The sequence below is a fragment of the Triplophysa rosa genome, linkage group LG4, assembly GCF_024868665.1.
Source record: "Triplophysa rosa linkage group LG4, Trosa_1v2, whole genome shotgun sequence".
NCBI lineage: Eukaryota > Metazoa > Chordata > Actinopteri > Cypriniformes > Nemacheilidae > Triplophysa > Triplophysa rosa.
Genome location: NC_079893.1, coordinates 3,661,773 through 3,678,741, shown reverse-complemented (window position 1 = coordinate 3,678,741; position 16,969 = coordinate 3,661,773). Strand labels below are relative to the sequence as shown.

At 38.7% G+C, this 16,969-nt stretch overlaps 2 protein-coding genes across 2 annotated transcripts; both read left to right on the top strand.

Annotated features, from left to right (window-relative positions):
* Window positions 1-1,491: 1,491 nt before the first annotated feature.
* On the top strand, window positions 1,492-4,618 carry LOC130553385 (zona pellucida sperm-binding protein 3-like). The gene is made up of 8 exons (XM_057332322.1): window positions 1,492-2,181; window positions 2,520-2,638; window positions 2,718-2,821; window positions 3,217-3,394; window positions 3,469-3,586; window positions 3,992-4,083; window positions 4,160-4,248; window positions 4,344-4,618. The coding sequence occupies exons 1-8, from the start codon at window positions 1,510-1,512 to the stop codon at window positions 4,442-4,444; spliced, it is 1,473 nt and encodes a 490-aa protein (XP_057188305.1). The 5' UTR covers window positions 1,492-1,509; the 3' UTR covers window positions 4,445-4,618.
* A 3,076-nt stretch (window positions 4,619-7,694) lies between these two features.
* Window positions 7,695-16,969, top strand: abcb6a (ATP-binding cassette, sub-family B (MDR/TAP), member 6a). The gene is made up of 20 exons (XM_057331359.1): window positions 7,695-8,005; window positions 8,537-9,084; window positions 10,101-10,241; window positions 10,367-10,556; window positions 10,854-10,946; window positions 11,030-11,222; window positions 11,333-11,454; window positions 12,442-12,551; window positions 12,637-12,702; window positions 12,795-12,920; window positions 12,991-13,067; window positions 13,262-13,325; window positions 13,423-13,508; window positions 13,954-14,011; window positions 14,134-14,238; window positions 14,337-14,511; window positions 14,945-15,057; window positions 15,279-15,373; window positions 15,499-15,567; window positions 15,757-16,969. The coding sequence occupies exons 2-20, from the start codon at window positions 8,569-8,571 to the stop codon at window positions 15,914-15,916; spliced, it is 2,559 nt and encodes an 852-aa protein (XP_057187342.1). The 5' UTR covers window positions 7,695-8,005; window positions 8,537-8,568; the 3' UTR covers window positions 15,917-16,969.

Below are 16,969 nucleotides of genomic sequence, written 5' to 3'. Positions count from 1 at the left end.
TGCATGAAAACATGATGTAAAATCTTGTATCTCCTTAAAGGAATAGTTCACCCTCAAGATGAAAATTCTGTCATCATTTACTCACCCTATTGTCATTTAAACCTGTGTGATTTTCTTTCTTCTGCAGAACACAAACGGAGATATTTTGAAAAATGTCGGTCCCCATTGACTTCTATTGTATGGACACAAAACCAATGCAAGTCAAAGGGGACCGATGGTTTTCTGTTACCACTATTTCTCAAAATATCTTCTTTTGTGTTCTGTAGAAGAAAGTCAGTCATACGGAGTTTAAATACAGGGAAAGAATGTTCATTTTGAAGGTGAACTATTTCTTTAACAGCAATGTGACTAAATGCTGAGCAAATGGTGACTTCAGCTTCATTTTTCTGTTTCTCAAAATTTCTCAAAAGTTCTAAATCTCAGTTGATAGATAGTAAAGTCATTTTACCTTTTTTTAGAAAATTATTTTATAAGTTAAGCGAGTTAAAACAACTCACCACTGGCCAAAACTTAAAATAAGAAGTTGAAACGACGTGTAAAGCCAAGTTATTTGTACTTCAAAAATGTGAGGCAGCAACGAATTTTTTACAGTAATGAAACATGCATTTACATTTATTTATTTAACCGACACCTTTATGCAAAACATTTAACTTTTAGCCAACTATAAAAATATCTAAAAATCTCCCTGAGAAGTAAACTACAGTTAGTGTTGCCCTCTAGTGGTACTAGATGCTCACTACCAATCTCCAGTATTCATTTAACACGTGTCGTAATGAGCAGCTGCTGCCCGTCTGTGTCTGTTGGGAGCAGGGGGGACGGGGGGGGAGATACCTGCTTCCTGTGGTCTCCAGCAGATGGCCCTTGCTTTCTGGCACTGGAGTCGCAGACGCCACCGGTTCCATTCAAACCCCCCGGGCCAAATTAGAAGCCATTAATGCAGTTACTCAGAACTGCATAATAGGGATGACAGGCAGCTCCGGCTGATCTGAGACCTGTCCTATCACAGCTTCGTCCCGTGTCGGAGTAGCTTAGCACAGCGTGGTGTAAAGTTCTGTGAAAGACTAACAGAACAGAGCACCTGATGAACACTGAGTACACTTGCGAGAGATGCAGCTGTGAGAACAGAATGTGGAAGAACGCTTGGAAAATAGAGAATATTTTGCTTTGATTTCATGAAGATGTTTATTTATATAATTATGATTATAAATGTTAGAGGACAAATGCACCAATGAATAAATAAATCCCCAATTCAACAACATTTTTAGTAGAAACCCATTTGTATTACAGCTAAGAAATGTATCCACGTTTTTAAATCAAATTTCTACATATCAAACAACACTTTCTTTAAAGTGTGGCACCCTCCCCGCATTTTAATTGTGATGGGCTGGAGGGAAATTTAGAGGGGCGGAGTCAACTTAGAACCACACTATTTCAGCCAATCAACATTAAAGAGTGATTTTCGTGTTCTTTTATCCTCTGGGAGCTCAGGAAGGTATCGAAAGACCAACAATGGAAAGAAGTACAAAGGTCATTGGTTTTATTTTAATAATTTCTTTAATAAACGCATTATTGTGTCACTCTGAACTGGTGAATCACGGACAGCCATCTTTCGACAAGGGCTCGGGTCAAAACGCCATCTTTAGACGTCCTCTTGTCCCAGGTCCTCCTCGACCTGATCAAAATCTGCTTAGTTTGGCGTCCAACGCGCTTCAAAATCGCATTCACACCAGAGGACCCGCCGCATCCTGGAGGGCCGCTCCAGCAATGGCAGGCCCTCCGTCGCAAGGGTTCATCCAGATCCCAATGCAAGTGCAATCCCAGAGTACCAGCTACGCACCCGTGCAAAGCCAAATGAATTCCAGACCTGAGCAAAGACACGAGTATCCTACACAAATTCAACAGAAACCCATGCCAGGTCCTGTTCTCCAGCCTGTGGTGAAGGATGAGGTCGTGATGCAGTCGACGTTTGAGCCAAAGACCCCAGTGCCTGCAAACTCTGTGGGGGTTCGATGTGGCGAGGTCTCGGTCAAAGTTCACGCCCAGCAGGATTTCTTAGGAAACGGACAGTTCATCGATCCGTCTGATCTGACGCTAGGTGGATGTCCGTTTGTTGGATTCGATCACCATGCGAGGATTGTTGTCTTCGAATCAGCGCTACAAGATTGTGGGAGCACACTCACGGTATGCTCGGATAGTTCCTGAAAAGTCTCATTTGTTCACCCTCATGCTGTTAAAACAAACCTGTATGTGACTGTGAAAAAATATCTTGTGCGAGAAATGTCTGGGTGGTTTTGTGTCCATACAATGGAAGTCAATGGGGATCGGTGTTTGGTTAACAACATTCTTCAAAATATCTTCTTTTGTGTTCCGCAGTAGAAAGAAAGTCATGCAGGTTAAAGAGTGAATGAATGATGAACACTTTGAAGCTTTTTCTTTATTTTATTCTTTGTTATTTGCAATGAAACTGTAAGAAAAACTATCCTAAACTTTTTTTTTAAGCATCAATCTCTCTTTTACAGATGACTGAAGACACACTCGTGTATTCTTTTGCTTTGGTGTATTCAACTTCACCTGTTCCTAACACACCCATTGTAAAGACCAATGATGCTACTGTTGCTATCCATTGCATTTACCCAAGGTAAAACCAAAAAGCTTGCAAATATAACATCATAAGACTTTATCTTGCATAAACCGTTTCTCATTTTAAATGTTTTAAGGAAGCACAATGTGAGCAGCCATGCTTTGAGACCCGCTTGGATTCCTTACGCTGCCCTGAAAACTGGAGAAGACCACTTACAACTTTCTCTCAAGCTCATGACTGGTAACCGAAGTTTCAACATTTAATACTTAAAGTGATGGTTCACCCCCCCCCAAAAAAATGTTTCTGTCATTTACTCAATCTCTTGTCATTTTAAACCTGTATGACTTTCTTCCGCAGAATACAAAAGAAGATATTTTTAAAGAGGGTTTGTAAACCGAACAACGGCGGTACCCATTGAGTTCTCTTGTACGGACACAAAACCAATGCAAGTCAACTGGTACCACTGTTGTTCGCTTACCAACATTCTTCAAAAATGTCCTCTTTTGTGTTCTGCGACAGAAAGTCACGCAGGTTTGAAATGACAAGAGGGTGAGTAAATGATGACAGGATTTTCCTTTTTGGGTGAACGGACTACACTTATTTTTACTCCATGTTCCCTAAAAACTGTTTTGTAGATGACTGGAAGTTTCAGAGACCCTCCAGTACATACTTTCTGGAAGATTTTATAAACCTGGAAGCGTCGGTGGTCCGCGCTAATCACGCACCCTTGCGGGTTTTTGTGGAAAGTTGCGCGGCTACTTCGGGTCCCAGTGGGAACGCGGCCACGGTTTACACCTTCATTGAGAACAGTGGGTGAGTGACCGACGTTAGGAACGCTCCCTTTCTGAAATTTGATAATGTAACAAATCTGGCTGTAAATATTTTAGATGCATGACTGATGCCAAGCTGACAGGTTCCAGGTCCACGTTCATGCCCAGGATTCAAGAAGACAAGTTACAATTTCAGATTGAGGCGTTCAGGTTTAAGCAAGATCACAGCGGAACGGTGGGTCTGTTTTTCACCAAAAAAAAGAACATTCTGTCCTCGTTTACTCAACCTTTTGTCATTTCAAACCTGCATGACCCTCTTCTGCAGAATACAAAAGAAGATATTTTGAAGAATGTTGGTAACCGAACAACGGCGGTACACATTGACTTGCGTTGGTTTTGTGTCCCTTCAATAGAAGTAAATGGGTACCGATGTCGTCCGGCTACCAACGTTCTTCAAAACATCTTCTTGTGTGTAAAAGAAAGAAAGTCACACAGGTTTAAAATGACAAGAGGGTGAGTAAACAATGACCGAATGTTTATTTCAAGTTGAAAAATCTCACTTCCATCATATCTTTACATGCAGTTCGGTTTAGACCCGAGCTATCTTTTATTAAAATCCAAAAGTTTGTCTTTCCTCCAGATCTACATAACTTGTCATTTAAGAGCTACAGCGACATCCAGTCCCATTGATTCAGTGCACAAGGCCTGCTCATTTGTATTGGGATCTAACAGGTACAGAACTGAGGATATTGGGAGTTTGCTTTTGAGATTTCGTTTGGTAAATGAGTGTTTTTATTTGACCCTACAGCTGGGTGGCTGCGAGCGGAGAAGATCATTTGTGTGGATGTTGTGAGACGAGCTGTGCTGTGAGGAAGGGAAGAAGTTTAGATGCTGAAGGTATTGATCCATTTCTCTGTAATTCATTCATAGAGTTTTGTCTAGACTTGCTGTACAATTGTAAAATGTTGCTTTAATCTTTGTGCCTTTGTGAGATGCCACGTTGGAAGATGAAGCTACCGTTGGCCCGATCTTTGTCATGCAGACACCACCAAGTGAGAACGAGCATTTACTCATCGGAAACCTCCTAATTTAATATGTGAATGACAATAAAAGGCATTTTGTCTAATTTGTACGTTTTTTTTTTTTTGTTCTGTGGCCCGGTGATGCCCGCAGTTAGTTGGTTAAAGCCCATTAGGTTTTGTTTCTGTTCTGGGAAAACCATCTGTGCTAATGACCCACCGGCTTTTAAAAGAGCTGATGTGGCACTCTTCGCTGGTTTGTGGCGCTCTTTAATGCTTTGTGGCACTGTGATCATTTGCTGTTCGGGGTAACCATAAATTTGTCACAGAGGAACTTGGGTGTGTGTGACTGTAGTTATAAGCGTTTAAAAATGCTATTTGTTCATATTATTAGGGAATGATTGCTCGACGATTCAGTGGTGTGTGGTTAGCAGTTTGGAAGTAGATCTACAGTATACATTTTATATAGCAACGTATGTTTTAACTGTACATAAAGTTTTGGTCATCTTTAACTGAACAACGGTGGTACTCGTTGACTTGCATTGGTTTTATGTCTACATAATACACTGTAAAAAAAATCCAAAATAAAAACAAATTTTCTGGGGCGCCAGAAATATACCGTAAAATAACAGTTTTCCCCGTAAAATTACATGTCTTTTTCTGTATTTTGAAAGTTTTGGGGACATCATACATGAAAAATTTACGTTCTTTTTTTTTTTAACAGTGTGGGAGTGAATGGGTATCGCCATAGTTCAGTGACCAATATGCTTAGAAATATTTCTGCAGCAGAAAGCCATACAGGTTTGAAATGACAATAGGGCAAATAAATGACAGAATTTTTATTTTGGGGGAACTGTCCCTTAAAGACCGCATAAAAACACAAGTAATCATAATTTTACTGTTTTTTTTTTTTTTTTAAAGTTACACCACATATATATATATATATGCTATATTTTGGTGACAGAACTTTATGACCCTTGTCTTTCATTCGGAGAAACAGATTGCATCTGTATACACGGCCCGTGGGGGCAGGAAGATGAATAGATGTAATTAAAATGGCCATAAAAGCTGCAGGAAGGTTTATTAATATGAAGTGTGGCATATAACTATAATGGTGTGTTTGTACCCAGCTGATGTTCCATAATATCACCGTGTTTTACTAACGCATCCATTGACTCACAGCGACCCCCTCGAGTGCTTAAAATGAGACCCTGGCCCAAATAAATAATGAAATGCTGATGCGAGGGCCATTATAATTCTGGAAAATTGTGATAATGAGGTGTATGTTGCTTCTGTGTGCATCTTTAAAAGTACTTGGCAGGAGGTTAACACAATCTACATAGAAATAGCTTGCATTTTAATGGCCAGATGTTGTCAGGACATTAAAAGGGTGTGTGTGTTTGTGTAATGTCAGATGATGTCAGGACATTAAAAAGGGTGTGTGTGTGTGTGTGTTAGATGTTACTTGCAATGCATAATTCTTTGACATGTTATTTGTGTTGATGTCTTGATAAAACAACACTGTATTGTGTTTACTAAAGAACACACTCATCTTTAAACCAAGCATACACTTTATTTATACTGCATTTTCGCTTTATACTATTCATTTATTTAAAGCAGGTAAAGCATCCAGGATAAAGATGCCTCGTGCCACAGCGAGAGACGACGTCTGTCAGAAGTCATAATTAACCCTCTTCATTAAGATTCCCGTCAAGACAGGAAAGTTCGTAATGGAGGAAGAGATTTAATTACCTTTCTCTTCCAGTCCCCAGTTCCAGACACTCAGGAAACAATTAAGTCTCTCTTCTCCTGTCTAATGGTCCATGAGTCTGGGCTTCACTGACCGTCTCTATTAATAACATATATGTAGATAATGAGAGACGTCTTCGGATCACAGACATGACATTTAATGTATTTAGGAAATGACAAGATAATTGTCTTTATGAAATGAGTGAACGTGGAGGTCATTTGGGAAGGTAATTCATGGCTGATGACTTGTGGCTGGTCAGTGAAGCAAACATACTTGACCTTTAAAAAAATGAAAGGACAGTAGTCTTCGTTGTAGCCTAACAATCAGTCACACACAAAACAAACAAACCGTTGCGTTTTTCTTATTTTCAAACAACGTTTATTGCTTGTACAGGTCATCGAAAAATATTTGTTATCGCATTATGAGACCAGAATTATTTCTGATATTCCTAATATTAATAAAAATAGCTTGAAGAATAGAGAAAAACAACAAGATGTTTTAAGCAAGTGGCCAGTATTTACAGAGCAGTGCTTGGTTTTGCTATATATTAAAGGCAGATCTTTATGATTGGAAAATCCTGTTTTGCACTTTAAGAAAACCTTTATCAATTAAATATACCTTCTCCAATGATGCCAAACTCGCAACCATAAAATATGTGCTTCTTGTCTAAAATCACTCAAATTCCCCACCGATTTCAGAAATGTAGATTTACCTTGTATTGACGGCACACAGCTCCAATCTCACATTGCACTCTTCACTATTGAAAGTGTCTGCATTTCACCATTCATTTACGATTTTGCACACAAAAACAAATAGGCCTACATGAACACAAAGGATAAAAGAAATCTGTTGAACTGATTTTCTTTTGCATCCCAACAGGACTACTCACTATTCTATGGGATATTTGTAAGCTGTCTTGCGCAGATAGTAAAGAACATTTTGGTCATCTGCCTAGCGCTACAATTGCTCACAAAAATGGTATAACATTGCCATCTGCTGGTTCATTCTGCTATGGCACTCCTTAACAAAACTGAAGACGGGGCGTTTCTTTTACACTAGCCGACATAAAGATTTTTAATGATAAATAGCTAGCCTACGTCAAAATAAGGTCTCAGGATGTTTTGAGCGACAAAATGTTAAATGATGTACAATACCTAATTGTGACTGATTGTCAGGTTTTAACACGTCTCTTTTATTACTTTATAATAGGCTACATATTTTACGTATATATTTGATATTGTTTTAATTTAAATACGGTTTTATATGTTTGTAAACGTCCCTAACGTTCGCCGGATTATATCATTTACGTGATTAAAACTTTCTTTTTTGCCGTTTTTAATTTAACACCAAATTGTATAATCGTTGAAATATACTTTACAGGCACCTGACAAACCTGCTAAAATACAACGCGATATTTTTTTATTCGACTGTGATTGGTCCATCTTGAGCAGCGCTGTGAAAAGTAACAGGTACCACAAGATCGCGATTTCTGTACTTTCGCTGCTGTCTGGACGATCATTTCCACCTCACCGTTAACTTTTTAGGTCCTTTTTTCAGTGTTTCAAAGTAAACGTTGTGTGTTCTCGCCATGTCTCTTTAATGTTCATTGAATTTTACGTATGTTTTAGTTTAGGGAGGCACTAGGACCCTGAGGCGGCGTGTGTAATGTTGTTGTATAATAAAAGTCATGGCCGGTAGAGGTGCGCGACGCGTTTCTATGGGTGCGTGCATGACTCGTTTACATTTACTGCAAGGACAGACGACGAACACAATCACTTAAATGTTTATCAGCGCAGCAAAATGATCCCAATTCGTCTAATGCTGTGACTGTTTAAGGACACACTCGAGAGACTTGAAGAAACCGAAAACCGCTCTTAGGAAACAGGTTTGTTTATATCTTACTGGCCTATAGTAACATAAGTGTATCCATGTCTGCAGACCTGTCGTACAGCTGTCATTGTTATATTTAATATTAATCTATTTAGCAAAATGTAATGGTAGCACAATAGTGTTATATCACGGTTTTGTGGTATTACCGAGTAAGTTGGACGCATAGTCTTGCGTTGACATAACTTCTTTGCCTAACTTATCGATGTTATATCGATAATAGTTTTTAGCAATAAAGACTTTACTTGGTATAGTTTCTTATAGTTTTTAATTATTTTTAATCAATGTATATTATGTCTTTATAAATAAAAAACAAAAGTGTAGATATAGTACTGTTGATCTTACATTTTAATAAATGTATTTCTTTATGCATACAATTCATAAATAACATTAAAATTAGTTATTACATTTATGTTATTGCTACGTGATCTCCCTTCTTCGTGTACTATGGTAAAACCACGGTATTCCTTGAACTACTTCAAAATATCACGGCATATGAAAATGTTCATAATTTTGTGTTTTCTTCTAGATATATTTATTGTGAGGGTCATCGTCGTCATAATGGCGAAGATACAGAGCTACTGTGAAGCAGGCGTCTCCATGCAGCAGGTCTGGGTGGAGGGCGGCCTGACTCTATGCTTCTACTTCACACTGGTGCCCTGCGTCCTGCTCGCCCTCTCGTTCCTCCTCGGCACCCTCCTGTGCGTATGCTACTCTCGCTACGGCACAGAGATGGAGCCCAAGTTCATCCCCCGCTCTCGACTCTACCGACTCCAGGTGGTCCTGTCGGTGCTGCTCGCCCTGCACGCTCCGGGCTGGACGGTTTATCGGGTCAGTCGGGGTGGAGACCTGCCAGGGTACGTGGTGCTCTACGGCTGCCTCTCGACGCTGGGATGGATTTGGGCCGTAGTCTTGCTGCGGTTGGAGAGGAAGAGGGTTCTGGTGAGAGACAGAACCAGAGGACACAGTGTGGTTCTATTGCTGTACTGGGCTGTGGCTTTTGCGGCCGAAAACTTGGCGTTTACATCGTGGATGAGCCCTCAGTGGTGGTGGGCTTTGGAGACGCCCAATCAACAGGTATTTCTTCTGAAGACGATGACAATGACGTGTTATTCTTACCCTACCTATTTCGTGACCGTTGTCAGTGTTTCTATTGTGCTTACTGACCGTGTCAACATTAGAAAGCGACTCGGCTCTGTGAATGCACGCACATCATGACACAGCATTATTCTATTGAAACAATCATTTACAGCAAAAATTAAGCAACAGGTTTCATTCATTCATTCAAGTTCAACAGTGTAGAATGACGCTGTAGTGATCAAATGTGATGATAAAGACGTCATGAATCAAAACTGTCATGTCAGCGTGTGTCTTTAAGAAGTAGGGACTTGCACCTGCAGTAAATATTGTCGAGTCATGCTGGCTTCTGACTGCGTCGCCTCCCGCTCGGTTGGCCACACCCCCAAACTGCTCTCATTGACCAATCATGTGACAGCTGTTGCAGTTGAGCTTTTGAATCGAATTAAATAAAGTGCTACAATAAGTAATATAATAATCATGGTATACAGTACAATATATAATAAATAAAATACAACTGGTAAAAATAAATATTTTAATTAAAAATAAATAGAATCAAATGTAATAAATACATTAAGCAGCAACATTTTTGCTAGATCTCCCTAATGTGATGTGATGCAAAAAAATGTCACATTAATAATCAAATAGAAAAAAATGAAATGCATGGATTCATCCATAATAATACAACTTTAAATAATTAACTAAATAACACAAAATCTAAATGAAGTGTAAGGTTTTTACTATAAACATTTAGTATTATTACTAGAGTTTTTGATATCTTAATGATTCAGACAAAGTTAGATCCTATAGTTCAGTTCGTCGCGCAAATGTATAAAAATAAAATCTTGAACGTTTTGGATAAAAGCGTGTGCCAAATTCATAAAGGTAAATATTTTGTTTAAAAAAGCGAAGTTTAAATCTTTTTTTTCATTCGGTTCTGAAAGGTACACACAACAAAAGTGCTACTGAATATCTTTGTATGTGTATTGACTTTGGTTTTGTCACTATGTCTGCAGGGGGAGTTTGCTTTCTGGCTTCTGCGTTATTTCTGCTCGGGCTTGCTGTTCCTCTTAGGCCTCAAAGCACCGGGGTTGCCACGGCGACCGTACATGCTTCTGATCAATGAAGACGAGCGTGATGTCGAGCACGGCACACAGGTGAGCGATTGACCGACACGCATATCCATAATTAACCTTCATATCGTGTTTATAATACTTTAGAATGTCTCGAAATTTGGATCGGCACTTGAACTGTCAAATTGTTGATCTCGTGATCTTCACAGCCTCTCCTGGGTGACTCCTCTGAGAACCAGTCCACATGGAAGGATTTCGGGAAGAAGGTGCGTCTCTTGATCCCGTACATGTGGCCCAAAGGAAACGCCACGTTACAGCTGCTGGTCGTGTTGTGTCTCAGTCTGCTGGGAGCTGAACGCGCCATCAATGTGTTTGTGCCCATATACTACAAAAACATAGGTGCACTTTCTTATACACGTAACTTATTCTTCTGCAATGCTGTTTAAAAATGCAGGGTCAGTTTTTTCATGGACCTTAAAAATAATTTGATCTGAAGATGTTTCAAATTAGGTTGCTAAACAAAAATGCTATTGTGTAAATGCATTTATGAAGCACTGAATAATGATGACTATCGTCGCACACCGGACGGCGCCGAGCTTTTATCGTGAAAAATGCACAGTTCGGAATAGGAAACTGTCTGTTGTGAAGCTCTCTCACAAATTTTAATGGCCACGCTTGGTTTTGGTCTCGTCACAGTGAACCAGTTAACAGACGGAAGCGCTTGGAAGACTTTGGCTCTCACGGTGTGCATTTACGCCCTGCTGAAGTTCCTGCAGGGTGGAGGAGCTGGTGAGGACATGGCACGCTCTCGTGACGTCTTCTAAAAGTCACCTTTAGCTCCGGTCAGTCTGAAAATCTGTTTCCGTTGGCAGGCGCGTCTGGGTTCGTGAGTAACATGCGTTCTTTCATGTGGATCCGGGTTCAGCAGTACACTAACCGGGTGGTGCAGGTGCGTCTCTTCGCTCACCTGCACTCTCTCTCTCTGCGCTGGCACCTGGGCCGTCGCACTGGAGACGTTCTGAGGAGCATCGACAGAGGAACGTCCTCCATTAACAGCCTGCTGAGGTCAGAATCCCAAAATGTCTTTACAGTTGTCTGCGATTACATTGAATAATATTGACATGTTGTCGAAAAAGTTTTTTGAAGAACTTGCTTTGATCCGTTTATTTGAACAGTTACATCGTATTCAGCATCTTTCCCACCATCGCTGACATCGTTATCGCCATCGTCTATTTCATCTCCTATTTTAACGCCTGGTTCGGCCTCATTGTCTTCGTTTGCATGACCCTCTACCTCAGTAAGTATCCAATAAACGCAACTTCAATGTATTTGATACCTATTTGAAAGTTATTGTTGAAAAAGAAGTGAAAGTAACAAAGTGAAAAGTTTTGGAGATAAAGTAAAGGTGCCGCTTCAGGCATTCAGAATCATCTTAAACAATATTACACACATTTCCAGACCTCAGGTTTGCTTCGTTTTTTAGGACTTGTTTCGCGGGTTCACATCGAGAAGTTAGGGCTGTGTTTAAACTACTTTGCTGTTTATTCTGTGTACTTTTCAGTAGTTGAAACCGTAAACGGCACACAAATATAAACATAACAGCAGCGTGCTTTGTTGTTGAGGTGGTATTACTCTAGTTGCGGATAATTTGAGCGCATTGCATTATGGGATCACGCCGTTCCCTTGCACTGTGCTCTGGTCGATGCACATTTTGGGAAATGTAGTAGATCAGTGGTTCTCAAACTTTTTTATTGTAAGGCCCCCTTTGTGTAGAGTGCATCGCTTTGCGGTCCCCCCAAATAAAGACTTATAATCTTAAATTTAACATTTTTATTTAAACAAAAACATATTTGGTTATACAATACTGAAACATCAATTCTTCTGTCTGGTGCAATGTTTGATTGCATAAAATCTATGATCAATTTCTATATTTCATAAAATGCCACAAAATCTGTGGCCCCCCTGGATCCATCTTGGGCCCCCCCAGGGGCCACGGGCCCCCAGTTTGAGAACTACTGTAGTAGATCATTTAAAAGTGTATTCATTTGAAGCTTCTTTGCCTTAGAAGTCGAGAAGAATTAATGAAATTTGGTTCCAAAATTATTCAAAATTCACGTTTTTATTGTGTTCGCTGTATTTTTTAAGTTATTATGGCTGAAATCAAAACAAACCAACTGCAGTTTGTTATTCATTAAAAAATAATCTCACTTTGGAACCAAACTCTTCAAATGTAGTTTATTGTTAATTGAATTGATTATTTGTTATTTGTTATTATCTTTACCAGCTCTCACCATCATTATCACCGAATGGAGAACAAAATACAGACGAGACATGAACACGCAGGATAACAATGCCAAATCTAAAGCTGTGGACTCTTTACTGAACTTTGAGACGGTGCGATGGCCCTTATAACAAAAGAAATGTATGTGAATTCTACAATATGATAGCATTTAAGAAAGTTGAATTTCATTTTCACCAGGTGAAATATTACAATGCCGAGAGTTACGAAGTGAATCGATTTGAGGGCGCCATCCTCAAATATCAGGTAACAAACACACTCTCTTTGACCTGTCAAGGGACACATTCATTTATTTATAGGTTGTTGGTTTTAAAATGAGTCGTTTTGTTTTGGCTCAGGTGTCGGAGTGGAAGACCAACGCTTCTTTGGCCTTCCTCAATCAAACCCAGAATCTGATTATTGGTTCGGGGCTGCTGGCCGGATCTCTTCTCTGTGCGTACTTTGTAACAGAGGGCAAGTTTCAGGTACATTATTGCTTATTTATCAAGTGTGAATTGTAAGCGAACCGTATGTAACTTGTCCTGCTCTGTTTAGGTTGGAGATTATGTGCTCTTTGGGACATACATCATTCAGCTCTACACCCCTCTCAACTGGTTTGGAACGTACTATCGGTACGAAGCTTCTTCACTTCTTTATTTGGCAAACGCTTTTATCCGAAATGACGGAGTGTTTCACTTTTTGTCTTAATAGCCAACAATAAAAAGGGTGTGCTAAGCGATGTAGCAACCGTAATGATGTTAGGGGTTGTAGTTTGGTCACAAATTTATCAATCGCTACTTTGCGTTCCCTTTCTTTCCTCGGACAGAATGATCCAGAGCTCTTTCATTGATATGGAAAGCATGTTTGAGCTCTTCACCGAGGAAGAAGAGGTGAGTGGAGGGTTTTCTTTATAAATTGTGAAAATTGAAAATATGACGCCGTTTGAATAATGAATGATGTCATGTTATGGTTTTTTTTGTTGTGTAGGTGAAGGATGATGTCAACGCAGGAAGTTTGTACTACAGGCAGGGAAAAGTTGAGTTTGAAAATGTCTTTTTCAGCTACACACAAGGGTAAGTAGATTCTGGCAGTCTCTTACAAATAAAATAAAGCATTACCATTGTACTGAACTATTACCACAGTGTGTACTTTACACAAAATATCAGCCTAAATGTTATTTTATAACCTAAAATAAATGAAAATTAGAAATGTAGCCTTAAGAATATATCGAAATTCTTAGTTTAATACTTAAAAACTGAAGAGTTGAGGCATTAACATGATTGACATATGTCTAAACTAAATGTAAAATAAATTCTGATATAGCAACAAATTATAAGATGACAAAGGCACGCCACATAACAATGACATTTTAAAAAAATTAATAAAAATGAACATAAAAACTTAAAATATAAAATTAAAGCCAATTCAGAATATAATAATAATAATAATAACTCTGTCATGGTGCAGGGCAAATTTGAGCATCATATTTATTTATTTGTTTCTTTTTTTTATATGCAGAAAGGAGATTCTAAAAGATGTCTCTTTTACTGTCCTGCCCGGTCAGACAGTAGCACTTGTAAGTTTTATTCTGTTTAGTCACTTCATGTGTGTATGTCTGGATGAAAACACAAATTCTGTTTCCGAAACCTTTTCGTTCACATACAGTCTATAACACAGGATTGGTTTGACGTCTTTCAGGTTGGTCAGTCTGGATCAGGGAAAAGCACCATCATTCGCCTGCTGTTTCGTTTCTATGACGTTCAGGGAGGCTGTGTAAAGATAGACAGTCAAGACATCTCCAAGGTAAAGATGTGATGAGTACCCAAACAAAGTTTCGCGTTTGTCATTCGTGTCTGACTGTTCAGTAGTAAATATGCTAAATGGATCTTGATGTTTTTCAGGTGAAGCAAAGCTCACTGCGGGCTCACATCGGCGTCGTTCCTCAGGACACCGTCCTGTTCAATGATAACATACGAGACAACATCCGTTACGGGCGGGTTACCGCTAGCGACCGGGAGGTGGAGGAGGCGGCGATCGCTGCTGACATTCATGACAAAATCATGACCTTCCCTGACGGTGAGAGACCTCAACATCTGATATAAACAACATCTGAAACACTACAGCATTCTGACTCTCTCGATTTAGGATTGCGGAATTAGACAATAAAATTGTGAATGTCCTTGAATATATATATTTTAAAAATATGTCATATATTTTATAAAAAGATTTATTTCCTATATTTTTATATATTAAATATATTTCATGTACAGCATATTAAAAATAATTTGCCAAAGGTCCTGAAATTATCATTTGAATATATACAATAGTTATACAGTAATTCACTTATTATTAATATTCTTCATATTTTCATTCTTAATATTATATTAACACAATTATAATTTCATATAATTATTTTAGAATTTTTGTCTTTTTGGTACATTTGCCATTTTGTAGTATGACTTTATATTTGAGTTAATATTTAATGTGTTTTTTTGTAATACATTTGTAGGTTATGAAACTCAGGTGGGTGAAAGAGGTCTGAAGTTGAGTGGAGGAGAGAAGCAGAGAGTGGCCATCGCCCGCACCATCCTCAAAGCACCACAGATCATTCTCCTCGATGAGGTATGACATCACAAGTGCATTATGGGAGGAAATGTCTCAACAAGAAAAAGAAGTAAACATGATTGTGAAGTCAAAAAAAAAACGTGGAACGTGGAGTAATAGTTATGCATTCAAGTCATTTTTAAAGATGCATATTAAACACATGAATGAACACACTCTTAAGTTGTATTTATACACACAGTTAGATTTGATATGTTCATGATAAGATCTTCTACCCACAGGCCACATCTGCTTTAGACACACAGACCGAACGAAACATACAAGCCTCGCTCGGTAAAGTCTGCGCCAACAGAACCACCATTGTGGTGGCACACAGGTAAATGCATTACACGTTATGTGTCATGTTTAACTGCCAACTGTAAACTGAATCAAGAACCCAACATTGTCTGTATAAACAGATTTTATATTAACATTCTGTCTAATGTCATGTGTGCGCTGTAGATTGTCGACTATAATTGGAGCCGACATGATTCTTGTTGTCAGCGATGGACAGATAGTAGAGAGAGGAAGGTAAGTGTGTCATTACAAAGACAATTCAGTTTTATTTGTCTGACATCGGTTTTAACCAATATCTATTGTCTTAGATATTTGTCACTTATTTGAACGTTTGTCTTTAAGTGACTGTTTTGGTCAAGCAAAGTTGAAAATCACATGCATTAAGACATACTAGCAATGACTGTGCGGTTGTGATTGTTGCAGGCATGAGGAGCTGTTGGCTAAAGGAGGGATGTATTCTGATATGTGGATGAAACAGCAGCAGGCTCAAGACTCGGATTCAGCTTCCGACTCGGAGACTAAAGACAGAAAATCTGAGAAACTCCAACCCCCAGCATCCACTACAGCACACAGAAGCCACTGAAACACAACAGCGTATTCATTTCATGGTACATTTGACAATGTTTGTGCTAAACAGGTGTATGCGAGGCCTGTTCTGATTTCTTAGATTTTTTTGTGGATCCACTTTTTTCCTTTTAAGTACATTCACTGCGCTAAATAATACTGCCGTTAATACAAGAAGACTGACGGAGGTGTGCCGTTTTCTGACAATTGTCACTGCACTATTAAAATTGAAAGTAGACATTACTGACAACACATTTAAGACACTTAAGGACATTGAATTTTTAATCTGTTAAGTTTTTTTAGTCTGTTATCTAAGTGAATTTGTCTATACTAATAACATATTTGGTTTATTTAATGCTTTGATTTGCTGCTTTTCGTGCTAGGGAATATAATATATTTTATATGATGACACGCATTGTAATTGACCATTATCATTAAAAAGTGTAAGTGTACATGAGTAAATATAAATGAAGATTGAGTATAGACCAGATTACAATTAAAACTAAATTTAAGGTTAAACATAATTTCAGTTCAAATTTAAGACAAAGTTTTAATCGAAGGAGAAAAATAAGTGTCATGTTTGAAGTTTACGCAGGATGCTTATTCGACAGGACTTTCAAACTCAATTAAGATGTTTTCATAAGTGATCATTTATGGTCATTGGGTTGTTAATAATCAAAGTTTTTGTAGATCTTTGTGTTATTGCTTAGACACAGTAGACTGCTGTACTGTATAACCAAAAGGGAAAGAATCATGTACTGACACTGAACTCAGGAGACGTGGATAAAATGAGCCAAAGGGTTTTAGCTGGCTATTCTAGATGTATATTTCCATACGTTTAAGTAGTTTTTGTGTGTGACAGAATCTGGGTGAAAGGATATCATAATTGATCTGGATGAAGCTGTGTGTGAGTGAGTATTTCTGTGTGAGGTGTGCATCTTTGTATTTTATTATACAGCCAGGGAAGGGCTTATGTTTATACAGATTGAATGTGTTTGTTTTATTGCACGTGTGTTGCCTTCATTCGTTACGTACACATACAACATTAGAACATTAAAAGGTTGAAAAATAA